The 26,999-nt window shown below is 41.0% G+C and overlaps 1 protein-coding gene across 1 annotated transcript; it reads left to right on the forward strand.

Moving 5' to 3' along the window:
* Nucleotides 1–469: 469 nt before the first annotated feature.
* UPP2 (uridine phosphorylase 2) lies at nucleotides 470–26,999 on the forward strand. The gene is given in 7 exon segments (XM_064585820.1): nucleotides 470–667; nucleotides 19,124–19,245; nucleotides 23,156–23,265; nucleotides 23,268–23,309; nucleotides 23,312–23,372; nucleotides 25,478–25,623; nucleotides 26,947–26,999. Coding segments are annotated over 7 exon segments (732 nt in total).

A 26,999-nucleotide genomic window follows, 5' to 3' on the forward strand; every position in this document is an offset into this window, starting at 1 on the left:
AGAATGGGAAATCAAGTAGGGAATTGGGACTCTTTGAACAGGAAGTCTGAGTCCCTAGGGAGGCAGTGTGAGGAACAATAAGATTTTTAAAAATGTTTGTTTTCATTAACATATTAGAAGCTAGGTCCAGTGAACTTGAACACAGTGACTGCCAGATACCAGGGAGAATTCAGTATATAAGGGTATTTCACTTTGGTCAGGTAGAAAAGGTACAAAGAGGACCTCACCTTCCTGTGATGAGAGTTGTGGGAGCAGGGAGAAGTAAGGCAAATAGTTCAGACAGGGTACCTGGTCACCATCTACCCCTGGGGATGAAATTCAAGGGCGAGAGTGCCACATTATCCAACTAGACATAGGTCAACCTGAGGACACTGGAGCCAGAAGTGTGCATCCTTCCATGTAGCCCAGGGGAGTGTGCAAGTCAGTAGGAGAATCACCATCTAGTATGGTGTGGGGCATTAGTGCGCCAATGGTAAGCAGAGAAGAATTGGGAGAGAGAGCTCAGGACAACACCAAAGCCTATGTCTGGCAGAGTGTTCTCACAAGGGGAACAGAAGTTCTCAGATGCCAGTGGGCTGTCAGAAGCCTGAGGACTGAACAAAGAGGCCACAAGAGAAGCGGTTTTGAGGCTGGAGACAAAGAAACAAATAGGCAAGAGACTTCAGAGGTGGGTACCAGCATCATGTCCCATTAGTGCTGGATGGGCCCAGCTGTGTCTCAGTCACCCCATTCAGAGACCCATAGACCAACCCAAGTAGCTACAGGTTCCTCACAAGAACACAGTGGACAGCACCTGACCTGCCACCTCCCAGTGGAGCCAAAGGAAGGGAACCTAAGCACATGGATCCCAGAGCCCTCCTCTTCCTTACTGTCAAGAAACCAAGTAAGCTTCTCCCCACCCATCCCACGTGGTGCGTGTCATCTCACATGGGAGCAGTGGGCAGAGGGACTTGGAAGAGAACAAGCCATCTAGATGAGACTGTCTAAAGCAAAGACATGAAGATGCTCTTGATGGGCAAGTTTAAAGTCACCACCCTTTGCCCTAACTTCCAGGATGGTGGGCATAGTGGGAAAGAGCAGATGGCTAATAGAAAATAAGGTACATTTTCTTTGAACATATGTGTAAAAATGTTAAGCTGCAACATATTTATACCATAAAGGAAACAATTGTGTGTTTTTTAATACCTCCATTCTTCCAAAAAGGATTTGAGGCAGCTACAACCTATGTATTGGAAAGTAAACACTTAAGGAAAGATCCAAAGATTCAATGAGTTTTAGTTAGTAGGTATGAAGAATAGAACACCATATGTTAACTATACGGGAATTAAATAAAAATAGAAAAATAGAATGATGAAGATACATTTAATACATGTGATTTGACATCTAGAAGGTTAGCATGAGAAATGCGGTAAGTTGCATCTTTTCTGTTAATGGAATGTCAATATTTTTGTGGAAGAAAGCCAAGAGCCCAGAGCTGTCTTTGTCATACCTGTGTCTTCTACACTTACTGGAGTGCGGTGTGTGCTCAGGAAATATTTGTTCAATGAATAAATGAAAAAATAAACTGCTTAGCATCAGGATGGATAACTTAAGACATTTTTGAGCTCTTTCAAGCCATTGATGGGCCAAATAGCAGAGCAGGGGGGACTGGGGTGGCAAGAGGTAGGAGTTGCCCCAAAGAGTTACCCCATCCTGGCCATGAGAGACCTGCTTCAGAAAAAGGGGACAAAAGAAAAGAGTGGAGGTGGGGACTTTGCTGTGCATTGCCATCTCTCTCTCTCGCAGGTGTGTGTGTGTGTGTGTGTGTGTTTGCCTGTGTGTGATTGTTTCCTGGGCAAGAGTGCTCATTGCAGCCTTTAGCACTATAGGACCTTCTGTAGGTTCCTCATGGAGAGACCCTCTCAGAGCATGGACTCTGGGCCCGGGGCAGAAGGGGTTGGTCTGGGAGAAAGGCAAAGAGCACCAAGCATGGCCTCAGGGAGGCAGGGATGGCCTGGTGGCCTGAAGGTGGGAGAGTGTTTGGTCTAAAATTAGATTGGCATATGCTACTTTTAAACACGTGTTCTATTAAATTTACAGTGTATGATGAATTAAGAAATATTTGTATAAGCCCTGCGTGTCTTGTGGCACAATTTGACTGTATTCTTTATTAAGAGTTAAGATGCCAATTTGTTAAGTGTAAACGTTTTTTTGAAAGATTTTATTTATTTATTTGAGAGAGAGAGAGAGAGAGATAGTGAGAGAGAGCATGAGCAGGGGGGAGAGGGAGAAGCAAGCTCCCAACATGGGGCTCGATCCCAGGACCCTGACCTGAGCCAAAGGCAGACGCTTAACCGACTGAGCCACCCAGGCACCCCCATTAAGTGTAAACTTTTAAAGTAGGACTAGGATAACCCCATTTTGACCTTTCTTGATTTTTTTTAAAAATGCCAGAATTTTAAAATCTGAAAGCCACCACAGCCCTGTCTGAGATGTTCTGGTGCACGTACATGGAAGTAAAAGCACATACTACTACTAATCGTTCCCTGAATGAGACCCTTTCTCTATCACCTCTCGGCATTTTACACACTGTTCCCTGGGCCAGAAGCACAGGCCTCTCATATTCACCCCCCCCCAGGGGTATTTTTGGAGACTACATCTTTCCTATCTTTCCTCAAGACACAGGCCAGGCATCACAGCCTCCCAGAGGCCCCTGCATTCTCTTCCCCCATCCCCTCTGCACCGCTAAGCTCAGGGCCTCAGTGAGTTTTCATAGCACCTGTCATATTCTTTACTGCTCATCTCTCTTCCCCACTAGAGTGTAAATGCCTTTAGGGTAGATGCCATCCATCTCATCCTCTTTGTGTTCTCAGAATTTAGCACAGGGCCTGGCATGAGGCAGATGCCTAGCCCTTACAGCAAGGTTCTGGGAGCCCCAATTCCTAGCCCTGCCCCTCCCCAGAGTGAGAGGAGTGCTATTTTCGGGGGTGGGTATGGTTCTATGTCTACATGGATGCATCTTACAGGTTAAGTGGAAAGCGTGCCAAATGCAGAGAGACCCAAATGTCATCCCGTTGTACACCAGGACTCTGATTTTTTTTCTCCAGCATTAAAGGTGCAGGGGCAAAATTAAGCCAGAGAGAGCACGGTCGTGGGAGTGAGAATATGAAAATGCTGGCACTATGGAAAAAGACGGTGGGAAGCAAAGGGCTTTGTCTGAGCACGGATCTGGCAGAGCCGAGGCAGGCCTACTGACCTCAAGGCTGGGCTGAGTCAGCGCGCTGCCTGGCACACACCTTTGTTTGCACAATGCCCAGGGATGGATTGCGTTTGCCTCAGGCCGTCTGTATACATGCTTTCTAAAAATGAGAACTTTATCCTTTGCCATTCAGGTGATTGGCCTTTTGCAATACAGTTTAAGAAGAAGAAAAAAAAAATCCAGGAACAACCTACCATAAGAGTAGGATCAAGTCTGAAAAGATTGAAAACTAGGGGAAAGAATTGAAGATGAGCCAGAAGACATTAATCAGTACTCTGCTCTCATAGATTCTACAAAACTATTCTGCAATTCACCCAAATGATGACCACTTGCCTTAATGTCCCAGGGACTTTTATATGGGGTCCATCAATCTTTGCTGGCATTCCCTGACACTATTCGTGATCGAGACCATTGGCTGACAGAATCTGCACTGGAAACAGACTTGTTAATTAGTCTAATGAATCCACAGGAGTCATTAATTATCTAACACTTATCTAATTAGCTAACAGTTTCACCTGTCAGAGCCAGAGGTAAATGCCAGACTGGAATTCGGTGGTCCTCTTCATTATACCCTAAAAATAAATGGAGACATGCAGCACAGAATACCAAATACAAGTGTGGAGACTCCATGGTGAGAAGTGGGCACGCTGTGGCTCGGAACTGTCAGTGGTGGTTGGAAGGAGCTGCAGGTGGAGCCGTTGGAGGTGGGTCAGGAGGTAAGAGACGCACGTCATTGTAAACTACAAACAGCTACTGCCGTCCCAAGTCACAGAAGCAACACACATGGTCGGGCCTATTTTGCCTCCAAGCTGTCATTACCTGTACTAAGATCAGTTTCTTCCGGAATTTTTGAATACTTTGGGCAAAGTTACAAACATCTACTTGGTGGTGGCACAGCAAGATTTAGGCTGCTACGTTGGTTCTCTAGCCTCTTTCCATCTCATTCTGTAAGCTTTGTTTGCTGGCCAAGATGGACCAAAGGAGGCCGGCATGGAATTTGAGGAGTTTGTCCAGACTGACTATCACCACAAAGAGGAGTATCTTCTAACATGGAGATCCTACGTGGGATATGGACACTTGATTGTTGACTGTCATGCACATTCTTTTTTGTTTTTTTTAAGGTTTTATTTATTTATTTGACAGAGAGACAGTGAGAGCAGGAACACAAGCAGGGGGAGTGGGAGAGGGAGAAGTAGACTTCCCTGTTGAGCAGGGAGCCTGATGCTGGGCTCGATCCCAGGACCCTGGGATCATGACCTGAGCCGAAGGCAGACGCTTAATGACTGAGCCACCCAGGCGCCCCTGTCATGCACATTCTTACAGAGAAATCCATTCACATTATGCAAAGCCTTGTATTTGCTGTTGTTTGGGTGCTTATGAACATTTTGAGCTCTGATTTGTTTGAAAGTGATGAGACTAATGTTTTTTGAAGCTCATACTTGCATAGGACTTTCGCTGATTGCCATGAGAGCTGAGGCAAAAAAGGATCAAGATGAAGTTCCTCTAAAGTCTTTTAGATTTTCCATCTGAAACATATAAAGTGAAAAGCAGCAGCAGAGTAGTGAATTCATGGATTTCTTTTCTTTTCTTTTTATTTATTTATTTATTTTTTTTGAGAGAGAGCAAGCATGCAAGCTGGGGGTGGGTGGGAGAGGGAGAGGGTGAGGGAGAGGGAGAGAGAGAATCTTAAGCAGGCTCCACCCCCAGCGTGGAGTCTGATGCAGGGCTCCATCTCCCTGAGATCATGACCTGAGCTGAAATCAAGAGTCAGACACTTAACCCATTAAGCCACCCAGGCGCCCCAGGAATTCATGGATTTCTTAACAGGCACTGTTTTCTAAAAATATTGGACTGTAGTTCATTTTTCTACCTGGATTGGCCTCTGACAATTGGACTTTAACTAGGGTTTAGCTAAATGAAGAGCCCCTGAGAAACAGAACTTCTGTGTGATTTTGAATGGACAAAGTTCAGATGAAGGAATGTTCTGAGGTCCTGACTTTGGATGTTTTCCTCACTTCTGATCACAAAGAACAAGACCAAGTTGGTGAGAGGTAGGGATGGGGTAAGAAAATGAAATGTTTGGAAAGTGGGACATTTTGGGGACACATTTTTGAGATAGCCCAGTGGAGTTGTTATGGAAATCAATGCAAGACTCACATTCATGTACAGTTGTCTCAAAATAAATAAGTCAGTGTGCTACACCAGACCCACACTGGGACCAAGGCCAAATGTGAGAGAAAGGCTCACTGGTCAACAGTTAACAAGCTAACCAACCTGGCCAAAAAGACAGGATGCCAGGATGCCACACCTTCAAAGAGAGACTATCTTCTTGGGGAAGTGCTATTCTGAGAGCTGGGTTGGAGTATAAAAGGCCATGTCAAGGAGGCTATTTTTGAATAAATAAGGGACTTTAGAATGCTCAGAGAAAAGTTCCACTGGCAATTTTAGAAGAAAACATAGGTTTTAAAGGAGGGTATCATTCTAACTTGGAGCTGAGCTACTGTGATTTGATCTATAATTTAATAGCAAATCACAATATTTCTTTTCTGACATCAACTTAAGAATGACTATCCATATAGTAAAAGTATGCCTTCAAATTTACCTGCTCCCAATAAATCCCCAAGATCTGACAGGAATACATATGTTGGGTGAGTAATTTCGACTTTTTATTTGTTCTGATGAGATGGATATTCTTTGGATTTTATATTAAATGTTCATAAGATAGGCCTCTGCGGTTATGTTAAGTTTAGAGACAATACAGTTGGAACACAGCTCATAATACAAAACAAAATTTTAAAAATGCACATTTTCTTCCTGATGACATTTTCATTTCTTGGTTCTTGGTGGCATTTGGCTCATCTAAGAAAGTGGAGGAATGTATCAATTATATCTCAATTGAAAAAAAAAAAGAAAAGAAAATGGGGCCAAAAAAAATGTCACCAAAAAACATGCAAAAGGTTAACCAACCTGCAAGAGTGAACAAACTCAAAGTTCAGCCTGGGATTCAGCCTTTAATTTCAGGACCATGGGCTATAGCTAAGAAATAATTAAAGGAGCTTCCCAGTGCCTAAGGGAGATTTAACTGTGTTGCAGCCTATTATGAAGTGATTTCATGTGCTTTGTGATGGACTTTACATAGAATTCAGTTCTAAAATACCGCGTATGTTATTCATCTCAGGGGTAGACATAAATCTGCCAAAGCTGTCTGCAAATTTAGCTCCAATTCTTGCCCCAGGTTCACAGAACATAATAGAACATTAATCTTCATGAGGCTTAAGGAATTCTTGTGAGTTCCTTCTGATTCGCTGAGAGTTATGTGAAACCTATTGCTTAGAGCCTTTATCATGTCAGCATTTCAGAAAATGCTCCGCTTACCCATCCCAAACAGAGGTAGCTTCCTATGTGTTAATTTCATCAGGGAAGCCAAGGAGAGGGTAAGGAAAAATTATGAAGATGAAGGTAAGGGTAAAATGAAAGACTTCTCAACAAACACTTTCCTTTGGTTACCAATATGTAATACTGACCATTCTGTCAGTATTGCTGAAAGACTTTATTCTTAATCCCAACTTTGACCCATGTTTAGGAAAAGAAAAGAAAATACAAAACAAGGTTGAGGAGGAAACAATAAAAGATGTTCTAGTCAGTAAAAATATATTTTAGGAAGATCAAAGTATTGCAATTACCAGATTCATACTGGGTTGAATTTGGTGTGATGACCAAACTAGTCTTTCTTTTGGTCACTGATAAAGTGATCATCTTAGAAGTGCTTCTTGATAAGCTCAATGGGTTATACATCTTCTATGGACATGCCCTCCAATTTCTTGACCAAGGGATTATCAGACATTGGGGCAGACATCAAGGAAGACTAAAGAATAAAATTAATGGTTGTGCTGGCTTGAGAATTTCTTCTTGAAAGAGGAAATATGGAGTAGATCAGTGATTTTAAAAGTGCCAAGGTCCATATCTCCTTGACCAACTGAATCAGAATTTCTAGGGGTGAGGACCCAGGTATCAATATCTTTTAAAGCACCCTGGGTGACTCTGAAATGTTGATGGAGTCCAGAATCACTGGAGAAGATGAATGGCACTCTTTTATAGAATAATGATTTATAGATTCCACTGGGAATAGTGAGAGCAGTTTTGCAGAGTAAAACAAAGTGCAAAAGAAGTTGGAAGAGAAAGTGGATGGCAGTGTTTCTCAAACTTTAATGTGCACAGGAATGGCATTAGAGTTGGTTAAAAATCAGATTTTGACTCTGGAGGTCTAGGGTGGGGACTGAGATTTTATGTTTCTGACAAGCTTCCCAGGCAATGCGGTTGCTGCTGCTGGTTCACTGACCACACTTTGTCTAACAAGGGACTATGGGTAAATGTCCTCTTGCCCTTCACCAAGAGAAGAAAGGAGGTGTCCTTTTGCCTTGAGGCTTTGAGGCTTGTTCTGAAGTAGGAGAGTGTACTAACATCATGGAATGCTTTATTTTTGAAACCAGCTATGATCTACTAACTAATTAAGAATCTGTTACCCTAAATGTTTTTGAGGAGGAAGTTAATAGTACTTCTGTTCCACTTCCTGAACAGTTAAATTTAATTCAACAAATAGAATTTGTTAGGCCTTAGGGATTAAAAAAAGATATATGAGACAGCTTGCATGAGGGAATTCACAATCTTTCTGGGGAAACAGAAAATTAACATGTAAAATGCTAAATCAGTGCTCTAGAGCACAGTGTGGGGAATCCATATTGACCAGGGAGGAAAGATTCTTGGAAAAGCCTTCATGGAGGAGATGATACTTGAATATGAAGTTGAAGAACAACTAGGATTCCAATACATGAAAAATGGAAGGGAAGGGGAAGGATGCTTGAGGAACAAAGGCCTAAAGCAGGGGTTCCTAACTTTGGCTGCACGTCAGACCATCTGGGAAGATTTAAAAAGTACTTTCAGAGTCTAAATTAGTTGGGGCCTGGGAACCAGTATTTTTTGAAAATCTTCCTGGTAATTTTAATGGGCAATTAAGTTGAGGATCACTGGAGATATATAAAGACACCAGGTTTTTGTTAAGATTGTTTGAGGTATTTGGAGGGAAATGGGAGGAATGCAGAGTGAAGAAATCCCAGATGGTTCTTGGCAAAGACAGCTTGACCACTGTGGTGTGGGGAAGAAAACTCATTATCACTAATAATTAAAGTCGTATATAATTATTACCAAAATAACCGAAGGCTGTGGATGATATGCTTCATAAATATGGATTAGATTGAATTAAGGTCATTCCTATAGTAGCAGTCGGCTCACTGTCTTGCATACATGGCTGGCATTGTTTTACTGTCCAGCTAGCACTGCTGTGCTGGAGGCCTAGGATGGGGCAGTGGCCGCCAGGAAGGAAAGGAGATAGATTCAGCACAGGGATGGAGTGAGTCCTCAATGGCAGTGCTCCTCAAAGCATGAAGCTTGGACCAGCAAAATCAGCACCAAGGAGGAGTTTATCAGAAATGCAAATTCTGACACATACACCACCAACCTGTTGAATCTGAATTTCTGGAAGAGGAACCCATGAAGAGTCTAGTGATTCTTATGTCAGCTAAACTTTGAGAAGCACTGGTCTACAGAGCTGAAAGAGGCTGCAGGACTCATAGATTACATGCACACATACACTCAGACACAGACATACACAGAACCCCATGGAAAGCCAAGAAGGAGGCAAAGAAGTGTGCTGAGATGGAGAGACAGGAGAGCAGGGCATATGGGAAGACTGCCATGGGAGCATCAGGCTGCCGGTTCAGGATGCAATGCTCATGTAATGGGGGAAGGGACTAGAGGACTGGCAGCCATGGAAGGGCTGGGATGGATCGTGTGGCCAGGGTGTGCTGGGATGTCATACCCAGGATGAGTGGTAGTGAACAGGTAACCATGGAATCACACTGGGTGATGGAGTGATGGGCTGGCACCATGAATGGCTACAAAGCCTTCTGGCTGTGGTCCTTTCTTTCTGGCAAGCCTGTCTTCCTTTGGCTCCTTAGCAATTTTTCCACATTCTCTCCTGGGAATCTGGTGGAGGAATGCTGTTGGACAAATAGTTTCTACACTAAAATGTCCCCCTTCTTCTCTTACCTTCTGTTTTTCAGTTTCACTTACCTTATTACAATAATTTTGTATTATGCTGTCACGTGTTTGCTAAAATGAGGTTTTTGAACGTCTCACTCCGCCTTCTCCAAGCTCTTTAGCCTCATGTCTTCTGCATGATTTTCTTGAGCATTCCTTTTCTTGATAAGCTCTAAATCCTGTTTCTCCTGAACTATATGCCCATTCATTCTTTCTTTGTCCCTATTACAACTAAATCCAGTCTCTCAGGTTCCAACTCAACTCTGTGCTTCCACCCCATCATCCATTTCATTTATTTGTCATTTAAATCTAATGGGACAACGTTCATTTCCAAGTATGTTGACAAAACAAAAAACCTCTTATTGGTCAGATAGGCTAATGCTGTTTAAAATATCAGTGGCTTCAGGGGTGTCCTGGTGGCTCAGTTTGTTAGGCATCTGACTCTTGATTTTGGCTCAGGTTGTGATTTCTGGGTCGTGGGATAGAGTCCCATGTTGGGCTCTGCACTCAACACGGAATCTGCTTGAGATTCTCTCTCCCTCTGCCCCTCCCCCTGCTCACTGGCTCTCTCTCTCTCTCTCTCTCAAGTAAATTTAAAAAAAGTATATCAGTAGCTTCTCGCTCGAATCTAAAACAGTGATGAAGTAAAGGGAGGTGTCTACTCTGCAGCCATTTGAGATCCAAGGCCTTCCATCCCCTACATTTGGCCAGAAGGCAAGAGATTGAGTGAGATACTGGTTTTTAGGAGCCAGGCCTAGAATTAGGTGTGTCATTTCCACCCACATTCCATTGGCCAGAACTCAGTCAGATGACCTCAACTTACTGCAAGGGAGTTGGGAATATGGTCTAGCAATGCCCCCAAGAGGAAAAAGAATTAGGGTTTAATGAACACACTTTGCCACACCCTACTTTTTCATATCAGTCTCTCTAAAGCTGGTATCTTTCAGATTCTCCATGTTGGGAGGTGTAAAAATGAGAGCTCATTAGTCTCTGTTTCCTGTATATCAGGTATGTCACAAACATTATCTCAGGCCTTAGGGCAATCTTGCAAAGCAGTTATTATTTTCACTCTACCCATTTTATAGATGAGGAAACCAAAGAACCAAGATAAAGTAACTTACCCCAGAACCCAGGCAGTCTGACTCCAGAGCCCAGTAGCTTATATTGCACAGTCCCCAAGCAAAAAAAGAAAATGACCACTAGGGCCAGACAGAACTGGAGAAATGACTGTTCTGTAATCTACTGGTTGTATAATCTTGCACGAGTTTCTCAACTTCTGTAAGCCTTGGCCTTGTTTGTAAATTGGATCATTAGTATTACTTAATAGGACAGATATAAGATTAAAACCTACCAGCAATGTTTAGGGATATAAAGGTAAAACTATTTCTAACTTTAGGAAAAACAATTGAGTTTCCTCTGCTGCTGTTTCTTATTTTCCTAACAAAGTTTATACCTTCAGCTAGAGAAATGTCAGAGATCCTAATAGGAACCCAAGCTATGTTCATACTCTGAAACCACTTAGAATGTCCACATCATGAACAATCGTTTCCACCCCAACAAGACATAAAGTGTCCCAAACTAAACTGAATGCAAACATGATTATTTGGTTGCTCTGGTCCCTAGAGATAAATACAGTTTTATTGACAATACTGCTGGGTGTTTGGAATTCATTATGATTCAGTTCACTGTTGAACATCTACATTCAGAGCTGAACCTCACTAATTCTCCTTTTATTAAATCATAAAATTAACTCAACAAAACTAACAATACTATCTTATTCCATTTCTTGAAAGTAACCATTATCCAATATTTCATATTATTAAAATGTGTTCTTTCATTAGAACTATTATGAGAAAACTGTTTATGGAATACTGTTAGGAACATTGCACTTCTGTATTCATTTGATCATATATATATATATATATTTTAATTATAAAAGCAACTCATGTTCATTATTTAAAATTGAGAAAATACAAAAAAGAACAAAATACACCTAAAAAAAACCCCTACTATCTAAACACAGACACCATCAATTTATTTTCTTTTCTTCCAATCCTTTTTAATAAATAGACTTTAAAATAGTTGGAATTATATAACTTTGTATTCTGCATTTTTCACTTAATTTTCTGTCATTAACATTTCCCCATATTATGACATTTTCTTTGAAACACGTTGCATATGGATGTCAAGTGGCTGTGCCATCCATTCTCTAGTCCATTGTTGACTTTTATGTTGAAGTATTTTCTATTATAAGCAGTGCTTAGATGAATATTTTTGTACCTAAAGATTTTTCACATTACTTAGGATGATTCACGGAAATGGTCAAGAGAATAAACTTTTTAAAGAACTTCTGTTTTCCAAAAGGTCTGCCCCTGTTCATAGTCCTGCAAGTTATATGGTTTTCTTTTTTTCTCTTTTCTCTTATTGCTATTATTTTTATTTATTTTTTGTTGTTTGAAGTGTAGTTGACACACAGTGTACATTAGTTTCAAGTGTAGTACAACATCAGGTTTCAACAAGTCTATGGGTTATGCTGTGCTCACACACATGAGGATTGTGTGAGAACTGTGAGAATTGTGCAGTATTCATCTGATTTGTATTCACTTCTTTAGCAGTGAAAGGAGCAAAAGTCAATGCTCTTACATTCACTACCTTGCTAAATCTTCACATGAGGTCTTGTAGGTGGATTTAGCAGACATTAATTTCCTCCATAAAAAAAGTAATTGTTCTGAAAGGTTAAAGGAGGTAAATAAGTTACACCATATAGGGGCAAAGCTAGGACTTGGACCAAGTTCCTCCAAGTTCCATTTCCAGGCTTCTTGCCCACTACACTAGGTGCACTCTTTGAGTCATAGTAACTGAGAATAGTCCATAAATGGGAGCAGGTATTGAAGAAAGGGAGGAAGAAGAGGAAGAGGTTAGCTAGAGGAACAAAAAGAAGGAGAAGAAAAGAAGATGAAGGAAGAAGTAAAGAAGGAAGGGAGGGAGGAAGAAGAAATAAATCTGCGATGTTCATTACTGGTAGGTGCTAAATTGCTTCCTCTCCTCCCATCTCTCCAAGGGCACCTGTAATAGGCATAACACAACTGGTAAGGGGAAAGGTGGGATTAAATCTTAAGTTTCTCTGATGAAAAAAGTAATGGCTCTTTCTCTATTTGAAAGAAAAAAGTACTACACTTTGGTATTCTAAAGGTTGGTTTCTGGGAAATCATTGGGATAGAAAGTTTTTTCTTAGACATGAAAATTATGATATTCACACCTCTCTCTCTCTCTCTCTCTCTCTCACACACACACACACACACACACACACACACACAGTTGTCTCATCTATGTTACAATTCCAGGAATCAGGCCTTTACCTTTCTACGCAAATAGATTTTCATTAGCACTTATTCTCACACTCTGTCTGTCATAACCACTATCCAACCTTATAAACTCACGCCTACTTGGTTATGGACCTCTTCTGTAGATTCTCTTTTGGATAAAACAAAAACAAAAATAAAAACATGCTCTGGTTTAGAACCTAGGTCTTTTCACCAGAGAACAACTCTTATTGATTGGGCCATTTTGATGGAGAGGAGGCAGAAGTGTATGCGCGTGTGCGTGTGCATGTGTGCATGTGTGCACATGTGGTGTGTGAATTGGGGAGCAGGTAATGTAGTTCCACATGATCAGAACTGGCGGTCTAGCCTAGAGCAGGATTCTTTAGAGATAGCTGGCAAAGTCTGTTTTACACATATAGAAGCTTTTCTCAGAAACTTGCCTTCTTCCAGCCACATTTTTACCTTTGAATGAGAGCATGCTAGTCATGTCTTGACTCCCTCACACCCCAGGGCACAATTCTAGCTAAGAAGAGAGGATAAAATCCATCAGTACCTGAAAATTCAGCCTGTCTTCATAGAGATGAAAATCATTATTAATAGTATTATCTACAAAGGAAAGGAGAACTCTGGGTGTGTAAAATTTAAACCTTAAAGATTCTGATAATCATTCTTATTTCCTTCATTTCCTTGCTTACTAGTTGCTAGCTGCTGCTGAAAAATATTAGTTGCTTAATACAGTATAAGTTTATTTCTTACTTACATTGAGTACAAAGTGAATGTTCCTGGTGGCTTTCCTCCAACCGGTGATTCAGGGACCCAGGCTCCTTCCATCTTGTTGTTCTATCACCTTTAAGGAGTGGCTTATGAAGTTTCTCTGGATGTCAATGCCCATCCAGCAGATAGAAGAAGGCATTTTATTGGAGCACCAATGGGAGATTTCTATAGGCTAGGACTGGAAGTGGCACCCATCAAATTTGTTCACATTCGAGTTGCTGAAATTCAGGCATATGGCTTCATCCATCTGGAAAGGAGCCTAGAAAGTTGAATTGAGTTGTGTGCCTGCAAAGAAGGAAAACAGCTGTGGTGAACAGCTAATCAGTTTTTATCAAACTGACTAGAAATAGGACCAGATTAATGCAACATGGACAACATGGCAAAGTTAAGTCCTTTAAGACACTGGATATATTTGAAAATGAGTTCATTCTGGCAGTCATTACTCAAAGTCCATAGCATATTTTTCTAATTCTTTAGAAAGACTCCTTCCCAATGCATTTCTATCTTCTTTGATAAAACCAGGGAAAATGAGAATTTTGTTTGGGACATAAATCACAGAAAGTGCCACTTAAGGTCAATGTTGGTTGGTGGTCTTCAGTCATATTTTACTTCTCATTAAAGCAGCCAGACTGAAAATTGTGTCTAGAGGTGATATTTAGTAAGTCTGAGTTAGGAGTAAGTCCTCAAGAATGAAAATGTTTCTGTCTATACATATTATCTTTGTGTCTCCAGAAACATTCAGAAATTCTTGTTGATTACAGCAGTATCTATAGTTCAAAGAAGAATTCAAACTGCAAGCTATTCTAACATCTGTTTTGGTTTTATGGTCAATCTGAATAGTTGTAATTTACATTCACTGGCACCACACAATGAGGTTATTTTCAAACTACTGTATTTTGTAAAAAGAAAACAACAACAAAAATGACCTCTTTGTACTTAGATGTTGAGCCAAGTCCTAACTATCCATACCAACCGAGGGAAAAATGTCATGAATTACCAGTAATAACTTAAGAACTCACCTTAGACCACAGTCTTACCCTCTTCGCTACCCAGCCTTTATGGCTAACTTGCATTGCAGTTCATTACCAACTTTAGGCCCATCAGAGAAACCCATAAGAGAGCACAGAAAAGACAATAATGAGGGTAGAAGAGAAGCAGAGACCCTGGATAAAAGGATAATTACATCCTATAGTTGAAAATGAGTGTGGAACAGGAATTACTGTTAAATGGAAACAGAATGCATCGTGTAATCAGACCACCCAATAGTCCTAGTAAATCATTTGTGAATGGGGGTGCCTACTCCATAACCTCAGTTGGGTATTTCCCTGGACAGATATTCTTCATTGCTTGAAGGAAGCTCGCCATCAATCCTTCTGATCCTCTGCCTAACGTTGCCCACATCAGTTAAGCACCACCAACTGCCTTTTCCTTACTGGATTTGAACCAGGTTCATTTGTACTAAGTTCTGCAAATACAGAAACAATAAGCAAGCTCAAAAGCAAGGCCAGAAAATTGCTACATGATATGAAAAATAGTAGTTGTCATTTGTTGAACACTCAGAAGTCACCTGTTTGTACAATGTCCTCCTCCATATTTGATCCCATTTTATCCTTACCAAACCCTCTGAAGGGTTCTGCATTTTTTCTATCTTGGAGGCGATGATCTGAGGCACATAGAGATTATGTGTGTAACACTAAGCAAGTCACTTAATCAAGACATAGGGTTGGGCAGGCCCTTAAACACTACATTTGTTGCCTTATCTCTCTCTTGGACCTTCTTCAGACTCTGTGCTCCTCACTGCTTAGCTTAGATTTCCTTTTTTTTTTTTTTAAGGCTTTTTTTTTTCTTAAGATTTTATTTATTTATTTGACAGAGAGAGACACAGTGAGAGAGGGAACACAAGCAGAGGGAATGGGAGAGGGAGAAGCAGGCTTCCCGCTGAGCAGGGATTAGCTTAGATTTCCAAATGACTTTGCTCCTGGTGCTCTTCTATGGGCTGCACTTCCTTGGGTCTCTGACATTGCTCCTGCCTCCTGGTGCTCACCAGGCTACCCATGCTGTTAGGCTGTTGCCATCCTCCCTCTGGTCTCCACCTCACCCATCCCCGAGGCGGGTGTGCCCCTGATAGGCTGTTACACAACCAACTATAGACAGTTTTATTACCACATTTTATTAGATTTGACACCCTTGACTGCAACACCTATGATAATTTCAGAGATGTTAAAATGGGAACAAAACAAAAAGAAATCATTGGAATTGATGAAATAGCATGGTGAAATTTCCAGGCTATACGATAAGGCTTATTCCACGAGAATTTCTTCTGAAAGAGAAGTTGGAGTCTTGATGTGATTTCTTTAAAGCTTTAAGTTAACGTAGCACATTTTACAATGAAAACTAATGTTTGGGATTGTGGAATGAGAAGACATATCTAAAACTCAGAGTACTTTTTTCCTTATGTTACTTATATTCCATGTCCATGGTAAGCATATGGCCTGCTAATGTGCCCAAATGAGCTGTCTGTACCAACCCAAGAGGCTGGCTGATGTTCACTGTAAACAGAAATGCCGGGAAACACCTACTTGAACAAAATCAACACCTACTTTGATTTTGTGATTATCTTTTTCTTTACTAATTAAGTACATCAAACTTTGCTTCTGGTTGCCTTATTTACAGGTCAATGATGCAAATTAGCTAACTCATGAACATAACCCATAGCATCTATACATACTCAAAGTACAGAAAAAATAAAATAAAAACATTAAAGTTGAAAGCTGACCCTTGGTTCTTATCCCAGTTATAAGGCAGGCAATTGTTTATTTTTATTAACAATTTGTCTGCGTTGGTGGGAGCCCCAACACAATGAAAGAGTTTGCAGTGTTTATACACAAGGAGCTGGGATTGGAGGACAGTAGAGAGGACATGAAGGATGTCTGAGCTGGGACAGACAGATATTGCATGCACAAAACTGATCTTGTGTCCTCCATTGGTCTAAGTACTCAATGGTTGCCCTTCAGGTACTCATCACAAGCTGGCAGAAGAAGGTGGGAGATTCTGAATACAGGAGTTCTTTCTCCTCACCTGCTTTGCATTTTCACACAATTAAATTAAGTGCCTAGGTGTGGCATTCGCTGTTGGAAAAAGCCCTAGGGGCAGAACATGGCATTTGGTGTCACTTTAGTTTATTAGCTACCACTTAGCTATTCAAGTTAGGGGGGGAAAGCCTTCAAAGCACACCTCCTCTCTTTAGATTATAACTGATTAAGCCACCAACAATTTTCTCTCCTCTACCCCTTATCCAGCTTTGGGAATGTTGAGCTTTTCGTACACATGGGCCAATTTTCAGAATTGTCAAAGCATGCTGTTTAACACTATACTCAGCTCGCTGAAAAGCTGCTAATGCATTTCCACAAGCTCTTATGAACTGCTCTCTGTATTCGGACTATGTTAACAGCTCTGGACACACATGGTGTCCTAAGACAAAATAAAAGCGGAATGATTTGCAATTTTAGGGAACACAGAGACCATTTCCCTCCTGGACGCAGGGGAGCATCCCCGTAAGGAGAGTGTATACGTGTGAGCACCCAGCTGGCCTTTCTAAGTCTCTCTGCCACAGGGCTGTATTCCGAAACAATAGCTCTATATCTGTCATGTGTCTGGACGCTGCAGTCCTCCTAAAGGGCACAGCCAGGCATGCCAGAGGACCGGGGAAGAGTCCACTGCAGATGTGTAACACTTCTAAGGAGCGGACCTACCTGTGGCTCCTACACCAGAGAATAGCCCTCATCCGTCAATCACCTGATAGTACCTGGTGATGGAAGGATGGATGAACGTGGCTGGAAGCCTGGGGTAAAGAAGGGAAGATTATGTATCACCAGCTGGGCACCTAAGTTATCTCCCCTCTGGGCCAAGAAGGCCTCACACCTGCTTTTGGGGCTCAGATGGGGGAATCCATTTATTTAGTCATCTGTTCATTCAACTATTATAGAATGTCTACATTGGAAGGAAGCTGAGTATTCTCCAATCTTGGCAAATTTTGTTTTACTAATCTTCACTTGACTTTTAGACTACAACTGTTCTTTTTTGCACAGTAAATGGGTAAGGACAAAAAAGGTAACGTTTATATAAATACGAAACTATCATAAACAAGCAGTAAGACTTCAGAGTAAGAAATAAAAATAGCACTAGGCTGACCCTGCTGTCCTGTCAGGGAAAAGGCCTGAAATACGTATCATGTCCAGGGGTCAGCTAATTAAGAGCAGCCCTCACTAGGCAAACAGAGATTTCCAGTTGGGACCCCTTCTTTAAAAATTCTTTCTCTCCAGCAGCTGCTGAGTGTGTGTGTGTGTGTGTGTGTGTGTGTGTGTGTGTGTGAGAAAGAGAGAGAGATTTTGCAGGAATATATAAGCCCATTTGTCATTTTATCATCATGTTGCATAATAAGTGATAATCATAAACCTATCAAATATCTGATTTAGAAGGAACGTAATAGATCAAATAATAGTTCATTCTCTTAATTTATAGTTGAGGAAAATGAGATTTAGAGAGTCTACTCATTAGTGACAGAGCCAGTGCCAAAGCCCAGACTTGTTAGTCTTGGACATACAAATTAATACAGGTTTGATTCATGTCTCCAGGAGGCTTACAATGCATTTGGAAGTCAGGACATGTTCAATGGGAACCAAAATGGGGAACCCAGAGCTTCAAACTTTCCATAGTTTAATATTCTTGATGGTGAAAGGGAGAGAACTCAGCTGAGCACATCACGGTCATGGTTACAAAGGTTTTCCAGATTTGTTAGTGAGACAATTAGTGGCAGACATCACCTAATTGCCAAGATGCCCCCGGTACTTTTCGTCATGCAAAGTCCTTTGTCCAAGAGGAGAACACATTGAAGAACACATTTGACCCTCTAAAGTTATGTTAGGAATGAAATAGCCACTGATTCAAAACTCAGTTTCAGCTCCTACAAATTCCAGCACAGAGGATCTTTCTGGAGAGTTATTAGAACATATTGTAACTCCCAGGAGTTACTAAATCTTCTAAACTATATTGACCCCTATTCTGGTGATATTGATTTTATTGTAGCAAATGCTGAGGAAAATAGGGGTTATAGTCATAAAGTATAGCAACATAGCCTCACCTATGCTCTGAATGGTCAGATGTGGATGTAGCCCACACCTCTACCTCATACCTTTCAGAGCTCACACTGAATTAGCGAATGAACAAGGCCACATGAGCACAATGAAATGGATTTATTATTTCATTTAGTATGGTGGAAGAGGACTAATTGCATGGCAGCCAAATTTATATCTCCTCAGAAACAAGTCAATCTTGCAAAAAGCTCTTTTTCAAAGGCTCACTGTAAAGAGCCCAGCAGGGCGATGAGAAATGGCCATGCCCTGACACACCAGTACACCATGCCATCCCCACCTTCTGCTCTTGACAATGAGGGCTGAACTCCATGTAACTGGCAGGGAGATGTCTCTGTCTGATCCTCACAGATGGACACATCTATCAGCATGTCAGGTAGGCGTCAGTTAGAGCTGACTTACGTTTTCCTCAGCTTTGGCAAAGTCATAATGATTATGTAAATTTATCTGAGGGCTGTTAACTTGTAATGAAGGAAGAAAATATGTCCTGTGCATGTACCAGTTTGCAAGATGTATAATGACTTTCTCTTTTCTCTCAACAGCATGGCATTGGCATTCCCTCTATTTCTATTATGCTTATGCTTCATGAACTTATCACATTACTGCACCATGCCTGGTGCTGTAATGTTACTATTACCAGAATTGGTACATCAGGGAGAATAGGTGAGATGGCTTGATTTCTATTATTAAATCCAAGTGATTGCTCCATACAGGGTAGCTGCCAAAATACGGCAACATCCTCGGAGCCCAGCAGATACCCAGATGGGCTAGAAAGTGTTAGGAGGCTGGGCTTGAAGAAATTTAAAGAAATTTAAATTTAAAGAAAATTAAAGAAATCTAAAGAAATATTTCCTTTTTATCTTCCTCTTTTTTTCCTCCATGGAAACATAGCATGAGAGATCACACTGCCTATTGCCCAGATGGACTTAGGTATTCTCAAGGGGAAGACTGGAAGAATTGCTGACGAATATGTATGAGGATAAGTATAAGTTTTGAGTATAAGTATGAGCAAATTTTGAGGCTGAGGAATTTTATAAGTGACAGAAATAAGTGCTTGGAGGGAGAAATTAATCACTAAGATTTGCCTCATTTGTCAGCTAAGGACACAGACTTCAGAGTTCTAAGGAAAACTTTGTTTTAGCTCATGTCAGTGGCTACACCCCTTTACTTGGTTGGGTCTTTTCCTCATCAACACACCAGAAGAGATCAGGCTGGGTTTTTAGGGAAGGGCCAGGTGATGCTTCCTAAGGTTTGGCCAGCCCCTGCCCCCCAACTCCCTTCTTCCTTGGCTGGTCAGGGGCTGTGTCTCTGCTTCCACACTGGGGCTGATGCCAAGTTCTGAGGAAACCTCCTTCTTTTCCAATCTTTTCTCCAGGAGCAGACCTTGGGAGGAGGCGATTTTACTATGTCACCAAATGCAAATACAGACAGGACACTGTAACTGAGAAGGTTTGGTTGGCAGAGTGACAGGATGGCAAGGGCTGTGATTTTGCTCTCAGAATTACACAGTTTTGGAATAAGTGTGGACCTTAGAAGACCTTGGACAAGAAATTAGAGAAGTGACTTGTCCAATAGCACAGAGCACAGGTGGCTGAGCCATGCTTCACTAGAAACAGTCATATTCACAAAGATTACGCCCTTTCTACCACTTGACCTTGTACAGGGTCAAGTCCAGCCATGGCCCTCACAGGTGGGATAAAGAACATCTGTGGATGCCCATCCAGAAAGAGAAGGAGAATGTTAGCAATCACTTTTAAATCAGGCATCCTTTTGGATTGTTTTTCATCCAATGTTACCCCAAATAATCAGTAGTAGGTACCAGTGCATTTGGGGGTGAAATGGGTAATAGTGTTATTAAGATTGTTTATAATTTGGGGTTGTGGGCTACAAGGATCTGTGTGCATAGCCCATGCCCATGCAATGTACCGTCCTTGCTGCTGTGGCTGCCACTTGATATGAGCCACGTGCAAGGCACTCTGCTGACCATCCAGCTCATGGTCATGGGTCTTAGTTCTTTCATTTTATGGCAACACAATGCATCCAGCCCATAGGCTGTACCAGTATCACAGTGAAAGTCTATGAATGGTGGGAAATGAAACCACTGTGCTGTTGTGGATACCTTCATTTTGAAGTTTTGTCCTCATTAAGAACTCTTAGCTTATTGATAGGATGCGAATGTTTGTTTCTTTTAAGCAGCATTGCATTCAGAGACAAAGAAGATAAAATTCATTCCTTTGCTGATGTTCCCACTCCTTAGATGAGCCAACAAACCTTGATGAGGATAAAATACCAGATTAAATGGTATTTTGACCTTTGAGAGACTTTAACCAAGATATGAATGTTCTAACATATCTAAATATTAGGATGGTAGGTGAATAATATCACTTTTGATGCCCACATTTTCAAATTCCTTCTCAATCACTTTCCTGTTCTTAGAACATTGTAAATAATTCAAGGAGCCACTTGTTTGAGTTATTTTTGACTTAGTTTAAAAGTTTCTGGCCCACCAACGCTCTTTTATCATGGGTGTCTCCCTGGGTCTTCTAAATTAATCCCATGTTGATCAATATTGGAATTTATAAAAATCCAGAGGGATATGGCTGTGTTCTGTGTCAGGGGTTGATAAACTTCTTCTGTAAAAGGCCAGATAGTAAATATTTTAGGCTTTACAGATCATATGATTTCTGTTGCAACTTCTCAACTCTGCCATTGTAGTGTATAAGCAACCAGAGATATGTAAATGAATGGATGTAGCTGTGTTGCAATAAAACTTTATTTATAAAGACAGACTGAATTTGGCCCATGGATGGTAGTTTGCAGATCTCTGCTCTATGGCATCTCTATGGAAGCATTCACTCATTCAACAAATTTTTATTGAGTACCTATAATAGGCATAATGCTAGGCTTGCAGGGAAAAGAGTAAACAGACATTGCTCTTACCTTTATAGAGCTCATGTGTTATCTCAGCAATAGACAAACAGTGAGTAATTACAAAGTATAATAAATGTTAAGACACAGAGAGTCTAGGGCACTATCAATATATGTCCCCTTATCCAGGCTATACACAGAAATCAGAATGGATCAAAAACTAGATCAAAAGCTGGGCTGGGCATCAAAAGGAATGAGATCTTGCCATTTGCAACGACGTGGATGGAACTGGAGGGTGTTATGCTGAGCGAAATAAGTCAATCAGAGAAAGACATGTATCATATGACCTCACTGATATGAGGAATTCTTAATCTCAGGAAACAAACTGAGGGTTGCTGGAGTGGGGGGTGGGGTGGGAGGGATGGGGTAGCTGGGTGATAGACACTGGGGAAGGTATGTGCCATGGTGAGCACTGTGAATTGTGCAAGACTGTTGAATCACAGATCTGTACCTCTGAAACAAATAATGCAGTATGTGTTAAGAAAAAAAAAAAGAAGAAGAAGATAGCAGGAGGGGAGAATGAAGGGGGGGAAATTAGAGGGGGAGAAGAACCATGAGAGACGATGGACTCTGAAAAACAAACTGAGGGTTCTAGAGGGGAGGGGGTGGGGGGATGGGTTAGCCTGGTGATGGGTATTAAAGAGGGCACATTCTGCATGGAGCACTGGGTGTTATGCACAAACAATGAATCATGGAACCCTTCATCTAAAACTAATGATGTAATATATGGTGATTAACATAACAATAAAAATAAAAAAAACAAATGGGGAAAAGGACAAACTAAAGCTGTTGTCAAATAATGTTCGAGGTTATCCGTGGGTTACAAATAGGCATGGCCCCCGTTATCTTATAAATAAAATGGTTAATTAAAAAAAAAAAAAGCTGGGCTGGGGAAATTTAATGTAACCTATCCATATTATTGCTTTTTATCTTTTCTCCCTCCATGATTCAGTTTTGAAAGAAGTGACTTATGTTCATACCTGAAGAATGAGTTGTAGGTAGTCTGATGAAAAAAAAAAAAAAAGAGTGTGGGGGAGGACAGGACAGCACTGCAGGCAGGGACAATAGGAGTTGGCAGAAAATGGTTTCTCAGGTCCCTGAGACTTGAGTTCCTGAGTCCCATGAGCAAGCCAGGTTTTGCAGCAATGGAAGGTCAGCCAAGAAGCCTAATTTACATGGGGGGGGGGGAGGGTGGATGTGACAAGAATCAGAAGGAAGAGAGGATAGAGATGCAAAGAAATTATAGTAATCAAGGAGTTGCAGAGAAGATTAAATATCAAGTAGTCACATCACTTTATGAAAGCTACTTGCTGGCAGGCTCATTTAGTTTATTCCTGACCTAATTTACTCAAATTTGAGCCTGAAGGCCGGTACTAATTTGCATGTCCAAGAGTCATGTTTGTCTTGAAATCTAAACCGGATCACGTTGTAAATGTGAATCTGGAAAGACAGCAAATGTAAATGCCTGTTCTGAATATTATTATTTAATTGCATTTGGAAAAGAAAATAATTTAAAAGATGAAAATAGGGAGAATCATTAGCAACAAGCATTAATTAATGTTGGCAGAATGGATTACATACTACATGTCAAAAGTAAATTCTAAGTGACATTCTTCTGTAACCACTCTTTTAATCTCACATTGCAATACTGCCCTGGGGTCTGTTGTAATAGCAGATGCGGCCACAGACTCCTTCCTTGATCCCTGGTTCGAATAGGTAATCTTGGACAACATCACCACCTGAAGTGCTAAACTTGACACGAACTGGCCCAAGAGCTCCTCAGCTACAGCAAGGGAATCCCCTCTTCCCAGTCCTCATCAGACATGTGATGTGTACCTAGGATTTTTATGAAGGTGACAAGAAGTTACAAACTGGGAAAGCAACAGAAAATTGTTGCAACTCTTTGTTATTCAAGGCCATTATTTACATTAAAAACTCTGCTTTAGAAAATTAAATAGTTGGGGATTAAATAAAAGAACTGAAACAGCCTTTTTGGCTTACTAGAGCATAGGAATGTAAGGACATAATAAGCAGCAGAGAAACATCCATAATGAATTTATATTAAGAGTGGGTTTAACCCTCCAAGAACAAATCAAATACTAAAATACAATTAGCGATGTTAGCAAAATCTTATCTCTGTTTATGCCTTTCATTTAAACTGGTGACTCTGGGAAAAGGGGAAATGCTGATTCTATGTTTCTGCCATTTTAAGGTACATTCACCCATACTTCAGAAGGGATCTGGTACCCAGGGGAGAGTAGGGACCAGAAAACGGGGAAAAATATTTGGGGGAGGGAGTCTAAAGGGATGGGTAGTCTCAGAATGGTACTTTTATCTCTCAACCATGAGGGGTCCCGAAATCAGGTGATTTGCCATGTAGTAGCTCTTGCTACAAGGGGTGGGGGAGGGGCCAGGAGAAAAGACCCTCAAGGGCAGACTCTGCTCATTCCAGAAGAAAGAACCTAAGCAGGATTGTTACCATTCCTTGAAGGGCCTTCTAGAAATCCTGTAGTGTTTTTGTGTTTGTGTATGTTCATCAAATTATTATCTCATCTTCAATTATGTTTCTTTTCTTTTCCCTTGGATCAAACTTAGGGTATTATACTGAATTTTAAAAAAATTATGTATGGAGACAGGTTATGTTATCTACAAATGTTACTTCAGGTTAGTCAAAGGGGTGTCAGTACATATGTGTTATAAAATAGGAGGCATGTTGGGTCTGATAGGGTTGAGACTCTGTGATAGGCCACGGCTCCTTCACTGGGAGGGTCATTGATAGGTTTCAGCCAGAGCTTGCAAATGGCAGCCTGTTGGAGTCAATGTTTTCTTTGGCCTGCACAGTATTTTGTAAAATGTGAATTATTTTGCCAACATTGAACATTTCTGGAGGTTTCTCATGAAAGTCCAGATTTTCGGCTTCTGGAGATAACAGAACATAAAAAATATAAACTAATATATGCATGGCAGCCCTGGCAAGACCCCGCCCACGTCCAGGCTACGTTTGCTAAAGGTGAGGCAAGGCTGTTCCTTCTCTTCAGACCAGGCAGACCTCATGGATGTTACTTGCTGGCCTTCTGGGACATCGGAGTTTGAATTGGCTTAAATAACACTGCATTAGAGGTGCTGGCAGGCAGCACTGAGGAGGAGGGAACAAGGAGAAGCAGACAGCCAGGGTGGAAGTAGTGTGTAAGAGGAAAGGGAGGAAAAGAGCAGGAAGGGAGCCAAAGTGGGGACTGTGCAAATAATGGATGGTGACAGAGTGTATCAGCCTCCCTGCCTCAACCCTCCCCCCTCAATCGGGAGCGGCACGGGCAAGATAGCATCAGGCTTTTCTCCACTTCCTTCCGGCTTCACTAGCTACACAGGTGAAATTAAGTGATAAATGAACCCTGAGAGCAGCCTAGCAGGGAAAAAGCGATCACAAAAGGGTGGCATGCAGCCTGAGACATGTGTGGCAGGGGAGAGAGGGGACAAGTCAATTGCCTATATACAGCTAGCACTGTCCTCACAGAGATGGAGAACTGCACCGTCCAAACCACCCTCCTGATCCTCAATAGCTTCAGGAGGCTTGAAGCTGCTTCTTCTCCGCCAGCACCTGTCCCTGAGCCATCCCCCAGTCATGGAAGCAACCTGAGGTTTTCCTCAAAGGGCAGATCTCCTAGCAGCCCTCTGGGTCCTGCTGTCCCAGTACAGTCCTAGCTGCAGTGGTCACTCAATGATTACCTGCCCCAGAGCTGGAGTGCTCAACATCATGGAGACTCCTTTCAACAAGATACCCGAGCCGGGCACAGCCTTGCTCCAGGTTCCTTGATAGGATGGTTCAGATGGCTGGATTTGTCCTACCAGGAGTGCAGACCCAAGCATTAGAGTTAGCCATCGAGCACTTGGGTCCCCAGCAAGCCCCTTAGTGATGCTGTTGCCACGCTGGTAGGACATCAAGTTGCTAAGAGTTCTCCACTCTCTTTTAGGCCAGGTCAGCTAGACGGAGCATTGGGGCCCTTTTCCAGAGAAGAAAAGCTACATTTCTTGAAGAGAGCATATAAAGCCAGAGGGCAAAATACTGAAATGGAATCGGCAGTGTTTGTGGCTGCATGTAGATTTTGTGGTCTGAAAGGTAAGCTATTCATGAAAGCCTCCAGTCCAATTCTCCTTTTTCATGAAATTATTTTCACTTCACAGGAGAAGAAAAAGGAATCCACCAATATATTACTTGGGGTTGAAGGCATGCCTTGTAATTGCTTATAATATCATCATCATGTCTTGTGGGAGGGCAGGATATTATTCTCACTATGCAATTGAGCAAACCAAGCCTCAGGGGGCAAAAGTGAGTTGCCCAAAGTCATGAAGGTTATGTAGCCAGGACTTGACAGCAAGTTCCACTTTCTTGATCCTGGTAGTGGCTGCTATTTTCTGTTAAAATTAAATTTATCAAGACATGATACAAATGAAATATTCCTAAAACAGTTCATCAAAGGACAAAACATCATTGCAGTAGTAGGTTTTTAAAGTTAATTTACATGCATTTTTACTTTTCCCAACTTTTTATTTTGAAAATTTTTCATGATTCAGAAAAATTTTAAAAATAGTATAATAAATACCTATGTATGCTTTACCAAGATTAATTTTTAATATTTTGCCACATTTATGAATGCTCTCTAAATATTTATATATACATATATACATATATGTATGCATGTAAGTGTGTGTAAATATAAGTATACATACATCTATTTGCTTTTTTCCCTGATTCATTTGTAAATGAATTGCAAACATCATGCCACTTAACTCTTGTACCTCAGCATCATTTCCTGAGAATAAAGATATTCTCCTAATAGCCAAAATACCATTATCAAACCAAAAAAAAAAAAAAAAAACCAACCCAAAAACCTAAGGAAAGTAAAAATAGCTTCATAACATCACTTAATATCCATTCCATATTTAAATTTCCCTAGTTTTCCTATATTTTTTATAGATTTTTTTTCTTAACATCAAAATAACTTCATACATTACTTGGTTGTTGTATCTCTGTACTTTTTACATCTAGAATAGTCCCCCTACTCTTCTTTTTTTTCCTATGACAATGGATTTTTTATTATTTATTATCTATTTATTTATTTATTTGGATTTTTTTTTTAAAGAGTCAAGTTATCTTGTTGAATATACCATGTTCTAGATTTGTCTGTGTGTTTCATCATAGAGTTTCACTTGTTCATCTATACTGTGGATTTCCTGTAAGTGGAAGTGGAATCTAGTGGCCTCACTAGATTCAGCTTTATCGCAAGAACATTCTATGGCAATGTAAACTTCCGATTGTACCACCTCAGGGAGATGTAATGTGAAGATGTCCCACTACTAGTAATTTCAAATTGGGTCATTTAGTTCAAGGGGTAACTGCTATCACTTTCCACTGAAAAGTGAAAGTTTTCTCTTTGTGCAGAACAAGTAATCTCTACAGGAACACTCTGTAACCCAACCATCTTTTACCAATGA

Source organism: Mirounga angustirostris, unplaced genomic scaffold (genome assembly GCF_029215605.1).
Source record: "Mirounga angustirostris isolate CCGP_5_RB_7025 unplaced genomic scaffold, mMirAng1.0.hap1 SCAF_3, whole genome shotgun sequence".
NCBI classification, from domain to species: Eukaryota; Metazoa; Chordata; class Mammalia; order Carnivora; family Phocidae; genus Mirounga; species Mirounga angustirostris.